The sequence below is a fragment of the Anolis carolinensis genome, chromosome 4, assembly GCF_035594765.1.
Source record: "Anolis carolinensis isolate JA03-04 chromosome 4, rAnoCar3.1.pri, whole genome shotgun sequence".
NCBI classification, from domain to species: Eukaryota; Metazoa; Chordata; class Lepidosauria; order Squamata; family Dactyloidae; genus Anolis; species Anolis carolinensis.
In genome coordinates this window covers 189703594-189726246 of record NC_085844.1, presented here as the reverse complement: position 1 = coordinate 189726246, position 22653 = coordinate 189703594, and the positions used below count along the sequence as shown (strand labels likewise).

General features: G+C 42.8%; 1 protein-coding gene across 2 annotated transcripts in view; it reads left to right on the top strand.

Annotated features, from left to right (window-relative positions):
• Positions 1-1344: 1344 nt before the first annotated feature.
• Positions 1345-22653, top strand: part of celsr2 (cadherin EGF LAG seven-pass G-type receptor 2) — a 132528-nt gene continuing 111219 nt past the window's right edge. The window contains exon 1 of one of the 2 annotated variants that reach the window (XM_062978412.1): positions 1345-5045. In XM_062978412.1, coding sequence (XP_062834482.1) covers positions 1625-5045 — 3421 coding nt within the window. In that variant the 5' untranslated portion in view covers positions 1345-1624. The remainder of the gene's footprint in view (positions 5046-22653) is intronic. The other variant, XM_062978411.1, reaches the window with a different exon arrangement.

Genomic DNA, 22653 nt, shown 5'->3' with positions numbered 1-22653 from the left:
TAGATTTGGTGGACCTGAAGATGGTAGTGCATGCACTGGAAACCTTAAGGTTGGACTTCTGCAATGTGCTTTATATTGGACTACCTTTGTACCAAGTTTGGAAATGCTAGTTGATTCAAAAGATGGCAGCTAGATTAGTTACAGGAACATCTAGGAGTGAACATATTACACCCATATTAAAGCCACTTCATTGGTTGCCAATGAGTTTCCAGGGAAAGTACAAAGTGCTAGTTTTGACCTTTAAAGTCTTGCATGGTTTGTGTCCAGATTACCTACAGGATCGTCTTCTCCCAAACAATCCACCTTTTAGGACACTGAGGTCCCCTGGGGGCGTCTGCTCCAACCAGCCTGAACCCGCCTGGCGACCGTCACCCAGAGGACCTCTTCCTTGGCCGCCCCAAGACTGTGGAACAACCTGCTGGAAGAGCTCTGACAACTGAATGAGCAGTCAGAATTTAAAATGCAATTGAAAAACATCTCTTCTGGCAGGCCGATCCAGACAATTTTCAATCATAAGTTTCGATTTACATTCTATGGCTACTATAGGTCAATTTTGTTTCAGGTTTTAAATATATATTTTTGTGTTATCTATGTAATTTATTGTACATATTTTATATTCACACGTTTTTGACTACATTGTACCTTGCCTTGAGTCATCCGCAGAGGCGGGTAATAAATAAAATAAAATTTATTACACTATGTAACAACATTTGAAAAAAATTCTGTTCCTGGTTTGAAAATAATATTTCCTGTTTAACTGTGTAGTACTTACTTTGAAAGTAGTTGTTATATTCCAGAAACTTCATTTTTGTGGCTGCCACAAACTATGCTGAATTGGTTGAAACTCCATAAGACATTAATCGAAAAAACTATAGCAAAACGTGCTCCAGGATGTCCCGCAAAAACAAAGTTTTGGCAGTTTAATAAACTTTTCCCATGTCTTTATGATAGAACCAATCAGGAAAGGACATTTATAACCCAGGAACAAAAATCGTGTTACATAGTGTTATTATTCTCATCATGACTACTACTACTGGTACTACTGTTGAGGTGGTTGTTGCTTGTAGAGGCCTGCCTGTCCCTTCTCCTGCCCTCTTGGCGATCCCTTCCGGTCACGCAGCCCACGGAGTCGGGAGTGGGAGGCCTCCGATCCCGCGCAACGAGGCCAGATGGACGGAAGGAAGGGCTCGGTGGATTCCCCGCTCCAGTGCTTCGGAAACAGGTGCCGCGGTTGGCTGGCACAAAAGAAGCCCCGCTGCCCTTCCTCCTGCCGCCGCTGGGGGGAAGCGTGGCGCTGTGGAGGCGCGGGAAAGGGCCCTTTCGCCGCCTCCTCTCGTTTTGCAGCTGCAGCGGCGGCAGAGGAAGAAGAGGAGGAGGAGGAGGAGGAGGAGGACGCGTCTCCTTTAAGAGCCGCGGGTCTATGGAAATGAGCCTGCCGCAGCGGAGCCGAACCAGGCTTGCTTGGCAGGCGGCGGGCTGCGGCGGGGACGGGGAGCGGAGGAGGCAGAGATAAGCGATCGGAGGAGGACGAGGACGAGGAGGGGGCCGCATCGCCGCACTCCCGGCTTGGCATGAAGCGCGGCCGCTGACCGACGGACGAACAGACTGCGGGCGGCGGCGGGAGATGGGCGGCGGCTGGTGCGGCTGCGCCCCGGGCCGGGCCGTGCTGCTCTTGCTGGCGCTGGGCATCCCCGCCTGCCCCCGAGGCCAGAGCCCCCCGCCGCCCTGCGCCGCCCGGAGCCCCGCCGAGCCTCCTACCGCATTCCCCGCCTCGCCGCCGCCGCCGCCTTCAGCGTGGCTCTGCCGCTCACCTGGAGCCACGCGCGGCCTCTGGGCGCACCTGCCGGGACCCGGTGGGCAGGACGGGGCGCCCTCGCTGCTCAGCCGCTTGGTCCTCTCCCACCGGGAGCCCGGCGGGAGGTTGCGGCGGGGAAAGACCCGAGGGCTGTGCTTGGAGCCCGCCGCCCGCGTGCCTTTGCCGCCCGAGGCCTGGTGGGGAGGAGGAGGAGGAGGAAGCCCCTTGAAGTGCCGCCTGCGAGGGGTCCAGGGGCCCCCCCTCCAGCCCGGAGAGGCCGTCCTTCCGCCCTGGGCGCTGTGCCTCCGGGCAGGGCGCCCCACGCGTTTGGGCCTCCTTTGCCGCCAAGAGGAGGAGGCCGAGGAGACCTTTGTCCGTTGGGACTTGGGCCTGGCCGCTTCCCTCCGTGAAGTGCACCAAGAGCGTGGCCCCCAATTGCCGGGAGACCGCCTGCGGAAGAAGCGCAATGCCAACGCCAGCCCCCAGTTCCAGGCGCCCACCTACCAGGTCTCGGTGCCGGAGAACCGCCCGGCTGGCACGCCGGTGATCGTGCTGAAGGCGGTAGACCCAGACGAGGGCGAGTGGGGCCGCCTGGACTACTCCATGGATGCCCTCTTCGACAGCCGCTCCAACAGCTTCTTTGCCATCGACCCCCGCAGTGGCGCGGTCACCACGGCCGAGGAGCTGGACCGGGAGACCAAGAGCAGCCACGTCTTCCGGGTGACAGCGACGGACCACGGCGTGCCGCGCCGCACGGCCATGGCCACACTCTCCGTCACCGTCGCTGACACCAACGACCATGACCCTGTCTTCGAGCAGCAGGAGTACAAAGAGAGCATGCGGGAGAACCTGGAGGTGGGCTACGAGGTGCTGACGGTGCGAGCCACTGATGGGGACGCCAGCCCGAATGCCAACATTCTCTACCACCTCCTGAACGGCCGTGGGGTCAACAAGATCTTTGAGATCGACCCCAAGTCAGGCGTCATCCGCACCAATGGCCTCGTGGACCGAGAAGCGGTGGAGTCCTACCAGCTCATTGTAGAAGCCAATGACCAGGGCAGGGACCCCGGGCCGCGCAGCACCACTGCCACCATCCATATCACGGTGGAGGACGACAATGACAATTCGCCGCAGTTCAGTGAGAAACGCTACGTGGTGCAGGTGCCCGAGAATGTGGCTTCCAACACCCACGTCCTGCGGGTCAATGCGACAGACCGGGACAAAGGCAGCAATGCCCTGGTGCATTACAGCATCATGAGCGGCAACACCCGGGGGCAGTTTTACATTGATGCCCAGACGGGGAACATTGATGTTGTCAGCCAACTGGACTATGAGATGAATAAGGAGTACTCCTTGCGCATTCGGGCCCAGGATGGAGGAAGACCTCCGCTTTCAAATATCAGTGGATTGGTGGCTATCCAGGTCCTGGATGTGAATGACAACAGCCCAATCTTTGTCAGCACCCCTTTCCAGTCCACGGTGCTGGAGAACGTGCCCGTGGGCTACTCTGTCATCCACATCCAAGCCATTGATGCAGATTCAGGAGAAAATGCTCGTCTGGAGTATGCTCTGGTGGACATTAGCTCTGATTTCCCATTTTCTATCAATAACAACACAGGCTGGATTTTGGTGGCCTCTGAGTTGGACCGTGAGAATGTGGACTTCTATAATTTTGGGGTGGAGGCCCGAGACCATGGAAATCCCCCCATGACCTCTTCAGCCAGTGTCAGTATTACCATTCTGGATGTCAACGACAACAATCCAGAGTTCACTCAAAAGGAATACAGCATGCGTCTCAATGAAGATGCTGCTGTGGGCACCAGTGTCCTTACGGTCTCTGCCATTGACCGGGATGTCAACAGTGTCATCACCTACCAGATCACCAATGGGAATACCCGCAATCGCTTCTCCATAACCAGTCAGAGTGGTGGTGGTCTCATTACCTTGGCCCTTCCCTTGGATTACAAATTAGAGCGCCATTATCTGCTTACGATTACGGCTTCAGATGGCACTCGGCTTGATACTGCTCAGGTCTTTGTTAACGTGACTGATGCCAACACCCACCGGCCAGTGTTCCAGAGCTCTCATTACACTGTTAACATCAATGAGGACAGGCCAGTGGGTACCACAGTAGTGATCATTAGTGCTACTGATGAAGACACAGGGGAGAATGCCCGTATCACTTACTTCATGGAGGACAGCATTCCTCAGTTCAAGATTGATATGGACACTGGTGCTGTTACCACCCAGATGGATTTGGACTATGAAGATCAGGTGTCTTACACATTGGCAATTACTGCCCGGGACAATGGCATCCCACAAAAATCAGACACCACCTACTTAGAAATACTAGTCAATGATGTAAATGACAATGCACCTCAGTTCTTAAGAGATAACTACCAAGGTTCTGTATATGAGGATGTCCCAGCCTTCACTAGTGTTCTGCAGGTTTCTGCCACAGATAGAGATTCTGGGCTGAATGGAAGGGTGTTCTACACCTTTCAGGGTGGGGATGATGGTGATGGAGACTTTATAATTGAATCCACCTCTGGCATTGTTAGGACTTTGCGTAGGTTGGACAGGGAAAATGTTCCTTTATATGAACTCAGGGCATATGCAGTGGATAAGGGTGTACCGGCCATGAGGACACCTATTGAAGTCCATATTACTGTTCTTGATGTCAATGATAATCCTCCAGTCTTTGAACAGGATGAGTTTGATATCTTTGTTGAGGAGAACAGCCCAATTGGATTAGTGGTGGCCCGGATCACTGCCAGTGATCCGGATGAAGGCACCAATGCTCAGATCATGTACCAGATAGTGGAAGGTAATATCCCTGAGGTCTTCCAACTTGATATCTTCTCAGGAGAACTGACGGCATTGATGGATTTGGATTATGAGACCAAGTCTGAGTATGTCATTGTGGTCCAAGCTACTTCTGCTCCGTTGGTAAGCCGGGCTACGGTGCATGTCCGTTTGCGGGATAAAAATGACAACATTCCCATCTTGAAAAATTTTGAGATCATCTTCAACAACTACATCACAAACAGGTCCAGCAGTTTCCCCACTGGTGTGATTGGCAGGATCCCAGCCTCTGACCCTGATGTCTCTGATACACTTTCCTATAGTTTTGAGCAAGGCAATGAGCTAAAGCTGGTGCTTCTGAACCACAGCACCGGAGAGCTACGCCTGAGCAGGGCCTTGGATAACAACAGGCCTTTGGAGGCAGTCATGAGAGTTTCTGTGTCAGGTAAGCTATCACTGTGAGTTTGGGCCCAAATCTTAATGTGAAGGGCTTTTGAAGCTACCCAGTCCAACTTCCTATGTCTCGCTCAAGTTCTTTTACCTCAATTCCAGAAAATGTGTCTAAGCTTGAAGATGTTTTTTAAGGAAGGGAGGCTGATCACACTTGCAAAACTTTGCTCATGAAGAGCTAATGCCTAAACAACACTTATGAATATTGTACAGATAGTTTGCTTGCTGTTTTGTTTTAGAAAGCAGTTAGTTGACATCCTTTCATCTGTGGTGGATTTTGAATCAGTAGTTGTAATATACTGTAGACTTCTTGGTGGAAATTGCACTAGAATGGGTGGAAATTGCATAAAGACCATATTGAGAGTCATCTTGTGTGTGCTGCCCCAACCTTTGCTCTGAGATTAAGCTAAAATGGTAGGTTTTCTTTTTTCACACTACCATGACTCCTACTTTTCCAGCCAAAGAACCTTTTCCCGCTATTGTCAAAGGCTTTTATCCTCTCCCCTTTCACTTCCTTTGAAAAAGAACCAACTGGTTGAGACTAATCCCATATAAAATTGGCTTTCTTTGTATGTGAGTTGAATTTATGAAAGTTGGATGGTACCATTACAGCCATTGGTGTCCAGGTCAGTATGGATGAGATAGAGGAATGCAGTGTAGCAGCCCTCTATGACTATGACATTTGTATGACCTTTTGAGTTCTCAAATTGTATTCATCAATGTTTGAAAAGTGATGGGAGAATGGGACATGATCTTATCTTCTTAGAAGTTGTTTTGCTGTGCTGTAAGGCAATCCTTGGCATTGCTATAAGATGCATTTGCACACTATACAAAGTGATGAAAGGAACAAATGCAATTTTTTTATTTTTGTGTGAAGGTACCACAAAATTTCTTGTTTTTGCAGGACATGACAAAAGGACATGTAAGGGGAAAATTATGCCTAAGGTTGGTGTTGTATGGGGAAAACCTGTCAGCAGAGTTGAGAACTGATTTGTCTCAGGATGAGAATATAGTTAGTTATGCAGATGTCCTTTTTTTTACATTGCCTGCTTATTAGAGTGCCATGCAGTTAAATTAAATATGTCTATCTCTATCCAGAGGTTTGCAAGATATGCTACTTCAGGTCAGGTAATGTGAAAGCAAGGCTGGGGAACGTGTTGTTCTCCAGATGTTGTTGAACTGCAGCTCTCATCAGTTATAGTCAGATAGCCAGTGCTGAGGTATGATGGGAAGAACAGTTCAACAGCATTTGAAGTCAACATAGTTCTCATTCTTTTACTAAGGAGAGCTCCTTCTAGTGGAGTCAAGAGCTTGCAAAAACATGGTTATACAATCTCAGGACTGTGATGAAGGGTAAGCAGCATGAATATTGAAAATGCCTAAGGATTTGATTGTGCATGGCACAGTTTTAGTTCTCTTTAGCCATCTGGAATGTTGACATCAAGAAGGGAGAGCCTCTGGTCAGAATTGGTCCAAATAATATGAAAAACTTAAAAGATATCAAATCACGTAAGTCAACAGAGAATGAGTGCTTACTCCATCACCTTATCTGAAGTTAGAATTACATAATTTCATTAGATACGTGCTGGAAATGGCTAAAAACATGTGCTTGATATGTGTGTTTCAGTGTATGGTAAAGAAACCCAATAATAGTTAAGAACATGAAATACAGTATAAGACCTAACTAACACAGCATTCTGAACATGAATGGATGTACAGCTTAAGGCAGCGGTTCTCAACTTGTGGATCCCCAAATATTTTGGCCTACAACTCCCAGAAATCCCAGCCAGTTTACCAACTGTTAGGATTTCTGGGGGTTGAAGGCCAAAACATCTGGGGACCCACAGGTTGAGAACCACTGGCTTAAGACATGGGGGTTCTATTCAGCTTGTGAAAAGTTTTACCTTCAAAGAAAACCCATCTCTACTTCTTGGTAGAGTTCTAAGTTTGTGGGCCCTTTAGGTAAAGTGTTGTGAAGTGTTGCTTACTTCTGTGTTAGAGGGCTGTGATTATCTTCCAGAGGGTAACAGCATTTGTGGTGGTGGGCAACTACACCTAGCTGCCATTTACTTTCCTGCAGTAAGTCTCGTACGGTATCATTCAGAGATATTCCCAGTGCCTCCTTTGAGTTGCAGGTTAGATTTTGGAGAGCATGGGCAGGGAAGGTCTAAGTCTTTGGACAGTGGTTATTGATGCCAGCTCTGTCTATCTCCCCCTCACTTAGTGATTGGGTTGTGGGCCATGAACATGTGTGAATTTGTGTATGTGGGAGAAAGAGCACTACCAAACTCGACAGAGCTTACAATCTTCACTGTTCTCATGCCAAGTAATTCATGTTAAATCTTGGGAATCAGGTTGCTGCGTTGACTCACTTATGTGAAGCCTCCCACTCTGTGTTGCCTTTCCTTAAAATTAGACCTGTTAGCATGATGGCACGTACATTTCTCTTATCCCCAAAAGAGGCCTCCGTTTTGTTTTTCAGCAAAAGATGGAGATTTGGAGAAGAAATGATAGGTGGTGGTTTCCTTTAGGCAGTCAGGCAAGATGTGGTGTCTCCACAACATGTGCTCTCTAGCCAAAATAAATGATTTTTTTTCTCTTCAGGGCTCACAGTGTTCCTTTCCCTTTTAAAACAAGCCTTACCAGGGAAGCCCACATAGAAATTGAAATATAAGTGTTTTAGCTTTTTTCCTCTTGGAGTTCCTTAGAAGAACCAAAATTGGCTTTAGCCCTGACCTTCAGAAATCTTTCTAGTTGTTACTTGCCTGGTAATTTATTATAACTTTTTGGGTCCTTGTAGCAGCACCTGTTCTACAAGATTTCTGGGAAGAATTAAGGAGTTGAGTGTATGGTCTACATTTTGCTTCTAATGTAGGTGGCATTCACCTTCAGGGAGAGATAGTGACGGGTAGATGCAGCATATGAAACTTGAAGTAAAGCCTGCCAACTGCCTGTGGCAGTCTTAACTATGCCGCCTTATCAGGGGTGTGTGGGACTATATATGGTAGATCGTGGGATTTGAAGTTTGATGAAGCATTATCATTCTAAAGACCTTGGAAAACCACAACTCCCATAGCATTGAGCCATGACAGCTAAAGTGATGTCAAACTTCATTAGTTTTACAATGTAGATGCATCCCTAGGCAGATAATATTTCTGCTTCATTACTGTCAAAGCCAATTCATTTTGACTATGTTGAGTGACTCTGCTTGACTTCAACTCAAACCACAGACTAGCTCTGCTTTTAGTGGTAGAAAATATCACAGACTTTCAGTTTAATTTGTGCCACCATGAAATCTGTGATTTCACCACATTTTTTGTAAGCTCAGTAAATATTGGCAGTCTTCCCTCATGTCATAATCTCACATTTCAGTTCCTGCATTTGCTTTCTTTTTGTTGTTGTTGTTATATTTGGCTCTTCTTATTCAGAGCATGGAACTATCTTTTGAAAAACGATTTTTTACTTTTTGTTTTTTAATTTTTTTAAAAATGATTAACGTGACCTGTTATTTTAAAGTGTTGGATTTAATGTTACTTTGAGGATAATTTTCTTATTTATTTACTACAAAATATTTTTAAAATCTCTCCTAACAATCCAAAAATTTCACAGTAGAAAATAAAAAGTAACATCATTACAGTAGAGTCTCGCTTATCCAACCTTCGCTCATCAAACATTTTGTATTATCCAACACAGTCTGCCTCCCACCCGGATCCACAGCTGTTTCTCTAGGCAGGCAAGGATCACAGATTTTTTGAAATCTTCAGAGGACTGAACTTTTTACGGATGTAACTTACAACTATGTTGTTACTGTAAGTTCATTTTATGCAATTCTATCTTTATTTGTAGTCAAGTTTTTAGTAGTCAGTGTTTTTGTAGTCAATGTTTTCAATACATTGTGATGCTTTTGTGCTAAATTCATAAATACAGTAATTACTATAATATATTAATAATAAAAATAAAACTTTATTTATATACCGCTCCATCTCCTCGAGAGGACTCAGTGCGGTTTCTAACAGGAACATAAAAAACATTCAGTTTTCAAAAATCCCATACAACAAAGTTAAACATAATAAACATAATAAACAACATCTTAAGACAGAACCAAAACAATAATATTAAAAACAGACATAAAATTACAAATCCAATTCAATATATTACATAACGTTATCGTGTATTGAACTGCCTTTTCTGTTGATTTGTTGTAAAATGTGATGTTTTGGTGCTTAATTTGACGTTTAATAGGCTTTTCCTTAATCCCTCCTTATTATCTGGCATTTTTGCTTATCCAGTGTTCTACCAACCCATTTATGTTGGATAAGCAAGACTCTACTTTATTTTTAAAAATAGACATGCTACATTCTTATTACCCCAAAAAACTAATGTTGATTGTAATATATTCATTCCCGGCTCTGCTTTGATTATATTCTTTAACATATGTATCCTCCTTCAGGATGAGAAACATGTGATTCTCCAGATATTGATAAACTACCATTCCAAGCACTCCTCATTATTATGTGTCTTGACTAGGGTTGCTAGGACCCGCAGTCCTTATCTGGAAGACTGCATGATCCCTACTGTGATATAAAGTGTTCGGATTAATAATGATATAGTCTGCTAAAGTCAAACCAAAATGAGGGTCAATCTTAAGAAATAACCACATTATCAAGTGAACATACTGTGTCTCTCTCATGGAAATCAGCCTCCCTTTGGATGTGTTAGAATACTATTCCCCTTAGCTAGCAAAGCCACCATGTGGTTGAGAGAGATGGAAATGTAGGTTGGAGAGTGCCAGATTGGCAAACACAGATGTAGACACATTGTTGAGAAGGTCCTGGTGAAGCATGTTGTCTTTGGTTCAGGTTTTGTTTTTGTAGGAGGTGGCTTATGCGTGGCCAGTTTGTGTTGCAAGAACTAGAAGCTGTATAATGCAATCCATCCTTTTCCCTTATGAAGACAGTAGTTAATGTTCTCTACTCTACTCACAAATTCAGCAGTTGAGCATCCGAAAGGATCGAAATAAAGCCAGCAGAAGCAAAGAGACTGGAACTGTTGAGGACAGAACATCTTTGTCCCGGCACTCTGGTACTTGTCACCCTGCTTATTAATATGGCCCTAGGTAGCAAGGGAGATGGTGGCAGGCATGGTTGCTGGAGACCAATTTGGAGATGATCAAGAGCAGCTGTCCCTGAGTTTCAGCAATTAAACTCTCAGCATGGAGGCTAAAGATTGCACCTGCTCTGCAGGGATAGAAATGCAGGGACTGGGGAATACTGCACAGTGGAGGGAAAAGAGTGTTGATAATATCCATGGCCCCTGGCTGTCATCACAGCCCCCGCTGAGCGGTATTCCTGGCTCTGATGCATGGGGAACCCAGGCCTCTGGCGTTATTGGAAATGGCTACAGCTGGCACTCCAGAGCTGGTGGCTTGGATCTGAGGGCGGGTATTCCCTCGTCCTGCTTCTCTGTAGCAGGACCAGTAAAACCCAAGGAAATAAATGTCTTGGCGGAGGTAACTTCTTCAGACTCATCTGGAGTGAAAACTTCAAACGGCTGCATATGGTAGTAGCCGAGAATCTCAGGGCCTGTGTGACTAGGAGTCCAGCTATCAGTGTCTGCAAATTGCATGTGACATTACTGTAGCATCTTTTTTTGTTGAATATGGAAGAACTGTTTTCTAAAGAGATAAGGTGGGGGCAAGGATCCCATTTCTCTGTAATTGTTATACCCAGTACTCTTGCCACACACCTACACAGCGTCGAAAAGGAATCAGAGGATAGATTTTTGAACCAAAGAGATTTCTCCTGTAATCATTACATTTCAGAGACCACAAAGGAATCAGCACCAGAAGAATAGAGAATGAAAGTCGGATCAACTAGAATAAGCTATAATTGTAGTTAAATGTACTACAACTTACTTATACTACACTTAGGGTGCATCTACACCATAGAATTAATGCAGTTTGTCACCACTTTTAACTGCTGTAACCTACTCCAGTTGTAGCTTGGTGAGGTACTAGCACTACTTCGCAGAAAAGACTAAGGATCTTGTAAAGCTACAGATCCCCAGGATTGGATAGCATTGAGTCATGGCAGTTAAAGTGGTGTCAAACTGTATTAATTCTACTGTGTAGATGCAACTTAACTTGTAGCCCGTTTCCTACCCATGAAACTCTTTTCAATTGTTTGCCGTCAGGAGAAAGTTGAGATAAAAATTAAACAAATAAACAAATCCTGGACAATCACATGCATGTGTTTTTCCAGAACTGACAATAGTGCTGCATTATTTCTGGTTTGATTTCAACTTTTTTTTTTCCTTAGGGGGCATTTGGAGTTTGAGGCATTGTGAGGAATGAAGGAAACAAAGCTACAGCACTTGAGGCAATTTTATCTGGCTTGGGGCTATTTCAGGATTAAAATTTTCCCAAATGTTCATTTCTTTTGAGAAGGCAGTTTTGTGTCTGTGTATGTGCAAAAAAGGGGTTGGGCTGTACTTTCCTCACCCCTGTCGTTCAGTGTGGGGAGTTGTGCCAGAGGCTTCATGAAATGTGATACTCAGACAGTGTTGCTCACTCAGGTAGGGCTGAGATGTTTTATTTGGAAAGCCTTGAAGATATTGTGTACAGGAACTTCTGACAATAAATTGTAATAAGACAAAAGTTATTGTTTTTGGGGAAAGGCCAAATAAGCATATTTGATTCTTGAGAATGCAAATAGAGCAAGTCAAAACCTTAAAATACCTTGGAATGCTTTCTGAGGAATGTCTTAACCATAAATCTGAGGTTCTGCCAGGAAAATCAACAGTGGCAACCTTATCTTTTTCCCAGAAGAGAGTAGAGAGACACATAAAGGCTCTTATTGGGAAGATGGTAGCCCATCATCCCAATAATTTATTCAGTTGGCTGCAGTTCTGGAAACTTGGTGGGAGTACTGTACATACTCATGTATAAGTCTAGAAACATTAGTTAAAAAATTGACCCTAAAATGGGGTTGCTTATGCATGGCTTATGTTTTAATGGTTATAAATAATTTGATGGTTTTATGGTGAGATATAATTTTACAATGTAACCGTTTGTGTAAGCTTGGGTCCTTTTAATAATTGATTGCTTGGTGTTAGGTTGCTTTGGGATTGGGTGGGTCTTGAATATATTTAAGTTTGCACTTGTGGTGAGGCATTGAATGTTTGCCTCTATGTTTTTTGTCTGTTGGAATCCGCCCTGATTCCCCTTGGGGAGATAGGGTGGAATACAAATAAAGTATTTTATTTATTTATTTATTTATTTATTTATTTATTTAAGTACTGCACTTTAATTCTTATTAAAAAAAGAAACCATTCCCTTCTCTGAGTAGAGTGGCAAAAGGCCACCCTGGGAGAAGATAAAAGATAAACTGTTTGCTTTTGCCACTCTGTTCAGAGATGGGGCTGGTTCCTTTTCATGATAAGTGTTAATACTGCATCATCACTTTGATTTAAAAATATCGAGCCACCCCTTCTCTGAGCGACTATAACATTTTTTAAATCCATGGACAGGATAATCACGGTGGTGGCTAAGGGTAGCTTTCCCACTGATGTGCCATTGCTGCTTTCCCTTCTTCCTGCAATGATCCTTGACTAATTCACAAGTTATATCAAAATCCATAATTTTGGCCTCCAAATCTGTCCTTTATTTATGAATGAGGTTGACTTGTCAGTGGTTCCCAAACTTTTTTTGACCAGGGCCTACTTGACCAGGGACAACTCTCCAACAATAGTACCAAAAGGGTTATGAATCAGTTTTTGGCCAACTTTAGATTCGGTTTGGTTATTTGGGGTGCTGATTCAGAAAATTGCATTGTATAGACCACATCAGCTCTAGTTTCTGATACAGAACATATGCCATCCAGTAGTCACCATCTACTCGCCCACAGAAAACCATATTTAATAATCTAGAGCTGATGTGGTCTATCCAATGCAATGGTCCGCTCTGTGGAAAGGAGAGGAAATAAAATAAATAAAATAATATAAGTAAATAAAGAGAAAGGTGGTTCGCGGACTAGATTTTCGTTCTCGTGGCTCACTGCAGGGCTGCGGCCCACAGGTTGAGAACCACTGATATATACTGAACAACAATGTAGCAGTATAGGAGAGTCAGCACAATATTTTTTAAAAACAAGCTAATTGAACCTCTGTCTGGATAACTCCTGTCTGCTGAGTGTGGACATCATCTCCCCCTCTTGCAAATAAAGCAATGTTGTAATCTCAGTTAAAATTAGTTGTGGTTGAACGTGGTTCAGAAGTATGAGGATTAAAAACAGGAATCCCGGTGTGGAGAGACAGCTAGTGGCTTCATTGCCTATGGAGTCACACATCTGCTGTAGGTTTTAGTCTGAAGTTTAAAGAACATATCCAAACTACAGCAGCGATTCTGGTCATAGAGTTCATGACCGTGGGAGCATCTTTTCAAGTTCACAGTAAAACCCAGAGTGGCCATTGAAAACAGCATCTGCTGCTACTAATGTGACCTCTGGGTGGCCACAAAAATACTGGATGATTCAAATTCTTTTTTTAAATAATCAGAGTGTAGCACATTGTCTGAACTGAACCTTTAATCAGAAAATGGTTTTTTGAGCAAATTGCCGTTCTTACCATTAGTTCAGATTAACCACATTTTATCCATGTTTGAGCATCACAACAAGCTGTGGTTAGTCTACAGTAGAAATATGTATGCCCAGGGTTTGCTATGTAGTTTATGCTTGTCATACAGAAGTATGGTTTAGCCATTAGAGCCAAATGCCACTATTGCATCAGATTCTGGTTTATTGCTACTTGCCAAAATACTAGTAAGAGCAAGCCAGATGACACAGTTGGGCAATGAGATGTGCAGTGCTGCTTTCTGAACCTGGCCTTGTGGTAAACCTACACATAGCAGTGTACTTCAGGCATACAAAATAATTAAACTTAAGTTATATGACAAAGATTGTGTAGTGTCAGGGATTTGGGAGCTCTTCAGGACAATCTCCCCAGTGGTTTTTGCTGTTTAAGACGGATAACATTATTTCTCAGAGCTTGCTTTTTACCATTGGAGAAAAGCAGTTATGGAAATGCATTTGCAGATGTGGTCAACAGATTATGTAGATGACAGATACAAGGATATACCATTAGCACAACATTTTGTGGCTAAAATATAATAAAAGACCTTGTTCATTGTGTTTCATGCAACCCATTATATAAAGTCCCTAGGAAAAAATTCCTGCACAGTCTGATTTGTAGTAATGTTTGGCTGCCTAATTTCAAGTGGATATGTCCAGGCTGATTTGCTCAAATAAGTGTCTTATATGTGTAGATGTTTTTGAAAATATAACAAAACATATGTCCTCAAATGCAGTCACAAGGACTGTTATTTTGTTTGGGGCCATTTTACAGAGTTCTTAAATTGTGTATATATTTTAAAGGCGTACATGTACATAAGTACTTTCTTGGGGGAGTTCAGATTAAAGCAGAGATTGCAAGCAACTGATGAAAAAAATTGCTGGGAGACAATAAGCCTCAAGTTCAATGGTTAGCCTCAAATACAGTAGATCCACTGAATCAATGGGAACTTGTGTATGTCAGTTCCACCGATATGGCTCAACTCTAGATGGGTCTAAATGATTCATCTGGTTTCTGGAGCAAATGCTTTGTAAATGCTAAAATGAACTGACATTCTAAACTAAACTGAACTTGTCTATAAAATATTTATTTATCAAAACATGGCTGTCTCAGCTTTCTAGATCAAAAGAAAATATTTAAGTGAGCTAAACAGACTATACAGCCAGTGTGGTATAGTAGTTTGAGTTTTAGGAATAGGACTCTAGAGAACAGGGTTCAAATCGATACTCAGCCTTATAAACCCACTGGTGGCTTTGGACAAGTCTAACGCTCTTTGCGCAAGAGGCACCTTTGAAGAAAATTCCTTTGAAATTTCTTTGAATAAATCCTGCTAGGAAAACACTAGGATGCAGTTGCTATAAGTCAGAATCAACCTGAAGGCAAATAACAAATGCACTGATAATGACAACAGGATATAAAACAAAAAACAAAACAAAAAAAATCTTACATGCATCCATAGATACACAGGCAAGGCAAAATTAGGAGTGTGGTTGACCTAAAATTGTACACTGCAGTGGCTCAGCCAGATACTTAGTTAGCTGGGGTAACAGAGGGAATACCTTGAAGGTGATGGAAGATTGAGAGAATGAAATATACTTGCTTCCTCTTCAGCTTAAAAGAAACAAACACCAAAAAATCCCAGAGCCTCTGCAAATATTTCAGTTCAAACCACAAATGCTTCTACTTGATTTGGGGTCTAGCCCTCAAACTCCAATAGGTGCCACTTTCTGAGGGATGAAGACAAAATATTCTATCTATTGCGGAATGTGGGTATTCTTTTGTAAAAAACCTTGACCAAGCAAAACCTTCGCAGTAGTTCCATTTGTCTTGCTCAAGACTGCCATACTCATAACATGGTGTAAAAGATTCCAAAATGAAGGAATGGCTAGGGAGAGACAGTTCGTCAAATCTGTTATGGTTATGAGCAAAGGAAGATACCGTTTTCAAAGGACGTGCCCAGCCTTTTTCATTCTCTACCTGGATGGCTTCTTTTCATCCCCAGAGAATCTTTCTGTGTTATCTACTCTAACTCACAACTTTCTTCTTTCTGACCTTGAAATTGTGTTCCACGTGCATAGAATAAATTACATCAAGTAACAAAATGAAGATTTCTGGGGTCAAACCATGTCAGGATGGTGTGTAACTACATTGGCATGAGCAGGCTGGGTGGGCAGCTGCTACCACCCTCCAGTCCAGGGCAACCTAGGATAGTGTGGAGGTGGGACTGACTGCAGATAATACATTCTAACCATCTGTTCCATCTTTGAATCTCTGAGAATCTGCATCCTTCTATTGATCTGGGCTGTATAGAGAAGTCAGCCAGTTAGCTTTTCAGGCCATCCCATTGACCATGATGGCGATGTTTAGTATCAGGGATGATTGTGGTTTAAAAGGTGCAGTGGTGAGGAGGATTTGAGGGTTTAGAAGCAAGGAGATTAACAATTCCTTATTGCATATGGATTAGGATGGTGGTATAGCAGAAGCGGATGAAATAGAAAATGGGAAGGAGTAGTTCATTGCCAGTAAGCTGTTGGAGAGACATTAACTAGGTTGGAGGCTGATGTTCAGAGGGTAGCAGATCATCTCTAGTGCCTGATGTTCTGTGGAAATAGTACCATCCTCCATTAAGTGCAAATACCTGCTTTTATTTGCCTGCTTTGGGATACAAACTGCCTATGCCTCACATCAAGTGTGAATGGTATTTGTGCTAAGAATGGTGGATGGTGCTTGTGCCAGGAATAGGATGGTCTGGTAATGTTTCACACCATGCCTAGCCAGTTTTGCACTTTTAATGCACATAGTATTGTAAGGATAATTTGTAAGAGTGTTTTACAAAAAATATTGGAAGTGGCCTTCTATTGCATCTCTGTCAATATACTACAGATCTAGGAATCTCAAATTGATGCTTATTCTCCACAAGCCAACTTGACTGATGAAGACCTTTGTGGGTCATGTGTTTAGTGGCACTGTCCCCCAACTTACATTAAGGAGGGAATCCCAAAGAAAAGATCATTATCACACTAAATCAGGGGATTGCAATGCATTTTCCAATTTAGGAAGATGAATGTTTTACTTATTGATCTGAGTATTCAACCAGTTTGTTGAATACTTGACATGACTGTATTTTGCATTCTGTACATAATTTTTATCCATATTTTCTAAACCATGTCTCTCTTTGCCTTTGCCAACTCTGTGGTAGTTTGTTAAATGTGATTAGGCTGTGACCTAGAGAAGGAGGTGACAACTTCTTTCTATGCCAGTGTCTTATGTTTTTGGAATGCAAGTTTTAGTTCGATGTTTGGCTTTTTCCCCCCTAACCTATCTTGCCTTTAGCACTGGCCTAATTATAAAGTGTTTATGTTATTATTTAAAATAATATATTCTGCTCAGGTTGGAGTAGACATACTTTTTGCTTTGCCCTTGAAAGTATTCTGCAAATGCATTTTGCTTCTCTCTATCCCCAGTATCCTTAATCGCTCCCTTTATTCTTCTACCTCTGAATGACTGATTTTTCCCTGAAGCTTTCTTCTGCTAGTTCTGACTTACTACTCTGATGTCTTTTGCTATTTGTTCTGCAATTTCTTTGTAAGCGCCATCTGAAATGTTGTAATTCATGTTCCCTTCTGCTGATTCCTCGTGTCCTGTTTGACTAAGGCACCTCTTGGGACCAGTTTTCATGCTTCTTCCCTCCTCCCTGATCTTGGCAAACAATAGTTGTGCTGAAAACAGAATGTAAATTATTACATAAAATAGTGAGACGTATGCATTCAATTTTCTTCATGATTACTTGGGTTAGGGGACCAAGATATGCTCCCACTCTTAAGACATGAATTTAGCAAGGACAGCCATATGCTATTCTCTTGTTACATTTTATTTGCTATCTCTAGCATAAAGATTATTCTCCACTGGAAAAAAAATCATTTTACAATTTACATTTAAGAAGGAGAAGTGAATAACAAGTTCAGAATGGCCTTTAGTTTTGCTAAATAATTTTGCTAAAATAATAACTAAAAATAAAACCAAGAGCCATATAGTTGCCCTTTCCATACTTGTGAGTGCTTTCTTTTATATCATAAGTCTATTGGGCAGCTCATAAAGCTTGGTCTGGAGGTTGATTTCTCTTATTAAAAAGTTGATTATTTCCACCCATTCTATGTTTCCTAAGCATCCTTTTCTCCCATCCTTTTAATTATGGGATCATATGAGTGATTCTCTAAAGTTTGCTCTCATATATTGTGATCCATATATGGAGACCACACAAATATACAGCATGAAACGTATTCCATAATGATTTTTTGCTTACAGCATTGAACTTGCCTAGTCTAAGGTTATATCTAATTTGTGGTCAATGTAGACACATTTGCTTTGAGACATTCTTTTGCTTTTCATTCTAATAGCAAACAACGTGTCCTGTGGATGGGCATGGCATCATAAAGTATTTGCCGCACATTTGCAAAACCATAACATCCCCTGCTGTTTGTGTCACTGGGGAAATGAGGGATGCTCCTGTTCTCCTGCTGAACATTCCTCCATAACTATTTATCTCAGCTTGAAACCATCTCTCTTATTAATGAATCAAGGAGCATTTAGGACAGGGGTGGGAAAACTCAGTGGGGCCAGAGACCCATTTGAGAGCCTGCTAGAGTCTACTACCCCTTCTTCTGAAAGCTGGTGGTCAGCCATCAAAATCTATTTTAAAATGTGCATTTTATTGAATTGAAGGGAATGCTGAAATTGGTTGAAATTGTATGTGTATGTTTTAGTAGGGGAAGCTGGGCCCTTCAGGTTACAGAGCCACATGCTGGGGAAGTCATATATAGCCTGCAGGCTATGTGTTATCCACAAATGAATGGACTAGAAGGGAAGGGGGCCATCATTATCAAATTCGTGGATGACACAACCATGGTGGGACTTATCTCTGAAGGTGATGAGTCTGCCTTTTAGTATGAGGTAGATCGGCTGCTCTTGTGGTGCAGGGACAATAATCTGGTTTTTTAATATCAGTAAGACCAAAGAGCTCATAGTGGACTACAGGAAGAACAAACTAGAAATCCATCCCTTGGTCATAAATGGAGACCAAGTGGAGTGGGTGGCCAGTTTTAAGTTCCTGGGTGTCACTGTTAAGGAGGATCTGACCTGGGACACTCATACGGCAGCGTTGGTTAAGAGGCCCAGCAGAGATTGTACTATCGGAGAATTCTAAGGAGCTAACAACTGAATGAAAAACTGCTCGTGACTTTCTACCACTGTGCTATAGACAGTGTCCTAACCTACTGCATCTGCGTATGGTTTGGTAACTACACAGTGGCAGATAGGAAGGAGCTCCAAAGGGTCACCACTACTGCACTATTAGTTGCTGTTTCCCCTCTTTGGAAGAACTTTATAAGTCCAGCAGCTTTAAGAAAGCTCAGAATATTCATAGGGATCCATCTCACCCAGCACATTCTTTTTTTAAATTATTATCATCTGGCAGGCGGTACAGAATGACAAGGACAAGGACAAACAGACTGAGAGATGCTTTTATCCTAGAGCTGTATCTATATTTAATTCCATGGTTTCTTATTGATGTGGCATTGGGGGCTGTGTGGTGGTGGTTGGAGTGTGGAGTGATGGGTGTGTTGTTTTTGTGATGTGTGCTGGGGAAAGCGTTTAATTTCATTGTACAATGTACAGTGACAATAAAGTTATTCTATTCTATTCCATTGTGTTGTAGTCCTGATTTGGCACAAGGAACCCATGCTTACTTCCATAGAAAATGGGACTAAGTCTGGTGCCACTGTGTGACTTGGGAAAAGTGGACATCTCATTTTACTCCAAGTATCCTGTTGAAAGGGCTGTCTGGTTTGAAGAAGGAAGAAAGGATACAGTAAACATCCCCAACTTGGAGCTTCAACTTGCATAATCTTGGCTGAGGATCAAAGATTTGAAGTCCAACACATCTGGAGGGCAACAGGTTGGGGAAGGTGGCAAAGCAGGGAAATAACTAGGGTTGTAAATGTTCATACTTTTTGTTCTTATTGGCAAGAATAAATAATTTTACTGTTTTTTACCCCTTGAGCAGTTATAGCAGACCAATCGTAATTTGGGACTCATTCTGCTCAAAAGAAAGTAGGCTCCCGTATTATGGCAGAAAATGGGTTTCTTCTACTCAGAAAACAAAATTTCTGTGTAGAAATCAAGTACCCTGTGCATAAATGCTGGTTTTTATATAAACATGCAGAAATTTTCTCTGTGCATTTCTTTTATGTAGAAGAGATTTTGAATTGCAGAGCTTCTTGACTATTAGGGGTTTTCTCATCAGGGTTTCCTGATACTCAGAAAAGTGGCATTGCAACCATTTAAAAATATTTTTGAATAATCTTTGTATCCCACATGTAGAAACACCTCTGTTGTACTCTTTTGTCATGAATTCTGTTGGTCATCCAAGCTAGAATAGGCCTGTTGAATCTATGGGAATTATATGTGTCACCTTACTATTAACTAATTGATTTAGTCCTCTCTAGTTGAGACTATCAGTAGGATTCTGGGATCTCAGTACTGAGCACACTCAACTGCATTATTTCTTTGCTTGCTCAAGCTTTAGTGCAGAGTGGGCAAACTCTGGGGATCTGGGAGCCAGTTCCAGCTTGGCATCCACAAGAAGAGACCTTTCACACCACACAATTATAGTATTACGATTCTACTTTAATTGCCTTGGCTTTATTCTATGTGATGATCCTTAGGTTTGCAAGGATGTTGGGTTTGCAACATCCATAGGATGTTGCCATTGCAGTTAAAGTGGATCTCTCCTGGACTACTGTGAAATGGAATCCAAGTCCCGAAGAAAGAAAGAAAGAAAGAAAGAAAGAAAGAAAGAAAGAAAGAAAGAAAGAAAGAAAGAACAATATACTGACCTGAAATTTATTTCCAGTTTTAAAGGGGATATTTTGATGTCTTTCTCTGTGGTCATGGGGGTTGGTGGGATTCAACCTGTTTAAAAGGCAAATCATCCCTCCTGGAAGCCTTCATCAGTAGGGGTTTGCATTTTGCCAGCCCCACCAGCAAGATCATGTGTAGGGACCACAAAAACAACCTTGGGCCCATATAACCTTGGTCCTACAGGCTGCCTGATTCCATGTTTACTGCTGCTTTTGGGGTCAAAGCACCCATTCTGTCTTCCTCAATTTCCTGCCATTTGTGCTGATGGTTCAAGAAATGGTAAGCTTGGAAAGTTGGAGCCATCTGTGACATTTTAATATACTGTAAACAAGCCTTCTCTATGGCAAGGCGTGCAGTTGTTCCTCGTCTCTCTTTCTCTGTGACAGTTGACCTAGCATTAAGTCTCAGCCCCTTGCCCTGGCCCCCACCCCAGTTCTAATTTGGTCCACTGTTGAAATCTGTCTGGCTGCTCGCAAGATAACTCAATGAAGAGGGATTTGCACGTTATGTTGTTTCTACCATATGGTGGTCTTCACTTTAATGCAGCAGGATTGGTTGTGCACCCCGTCTGTAGAAAGGGGAGTTAAGCTGCTCAGACAGTAATGTTTTTTCAGGACTGCCCCACTGTTTGTAACCCAGAATTGCTTATGAGACTCCAAAACTCTTTTCAGCAGCATCGCTTCACATACATGAGTGATTTTGAAGTGTATACTTTGGTTCCTTTTAGTTTGTTCTAGTGCAGGATTCTTTGAGGCCAGGATGATAAGAGAGTAAAGGGGAATCAGCTGATGATTTGCTGTAGATGCACAAGAAAATATAACTTTTGCTTAATTATAACAACATTTAAGTTTCAATGGGTAAGACACCTGCATCTGTGGGAGCTATGTTCCTGGCTGAATTGATATAGCTGAACAGTATTAACTCACTTTATCTCCCAGCATATGGTTGCAATAAAAGACATAGAACCTCCTAAAAATATCTTCTCTAGGAATTTGTTACACCCTAATTTATAGCACTATGATACCATCAAATCACCTGGAGGACCTAGAAAATGCCTAGAGAGATCAGTTTTCCTCTGGCATGGGTAAGTGAAACAGCAGATATATGGGTTCTGCTGTTACAGAGGTCTTACTGTTCAGGCAGGTTACCCCAGGGAATATCTCAGAGGTTTAAGAAAAGTGTTAGGAGCCCCCGGGTTCCTAACGCAATGGGTTAAATGCTTGTGCCGGCAGGACTGCTGACATGAAGGCTGGGTTGTTGACCTAAAGATCAGCACTTCCTAACTGTGAGAGCTGTTCAGCAGTGGAACTCTTTACCCTGCAGTGTGGTGGAGGCTTCTTCTTTAGAGGCTTTTCAACAGAGGCTGGATGGCCATCTGTGAGAGGTGCTTTGAATGCAGTTTTCCTGCTTCTTGGCAAGGAGTTGGCCTGAATGGTCCATGAGGTCTCTTCCAATTCTATGATCCTATAATTCTGTGATTCTATGTTGTTGGGGAATTGTTTGAAAAATAAAGATTGTTCTTCCTCAGATGCTCAACTGCTGACTTTCTTTCCTCTCCCATCCATTTTCTCATCTATCTTGTGAGGAATTCTTACATTGTGGCAACAAGAACTGGAGAGAAATGAGACTAATGCAAGTCAAGACTCCGATTCTGATCTCTGCCACTGATCTGTAGTGTGCAAATCTGTCAATTTTCAGTAGCTAAGTTCCCACACAACCCACATTTAAAGCCTGGGAGATAGTACTTGGAAAATCACCAAAGACTGGCAGTGGTCTCAGATTCTCATTCCTGTTTCCTCATGTATACCTTTCATGCTGGCAGGAAGGTGTGATTATATCTCTAGAAAGCTTTACTTGCCATGTAAACTTCATGGCCTGATTCACAGCAGGACACATACCATTCATCTTTACGTAGGAGGGAAATGTTGGCAGTGTGCCATAGAACGGGACCGGGAACGTAGAGAATTCCCACCATGTATAGATTCTGCAGGACTTGTAGAAGAGTCAGAGCTTCGTTTCTTTCTGCCCTCTGAATCATGGCTGTTACTTTGTGCAAATGG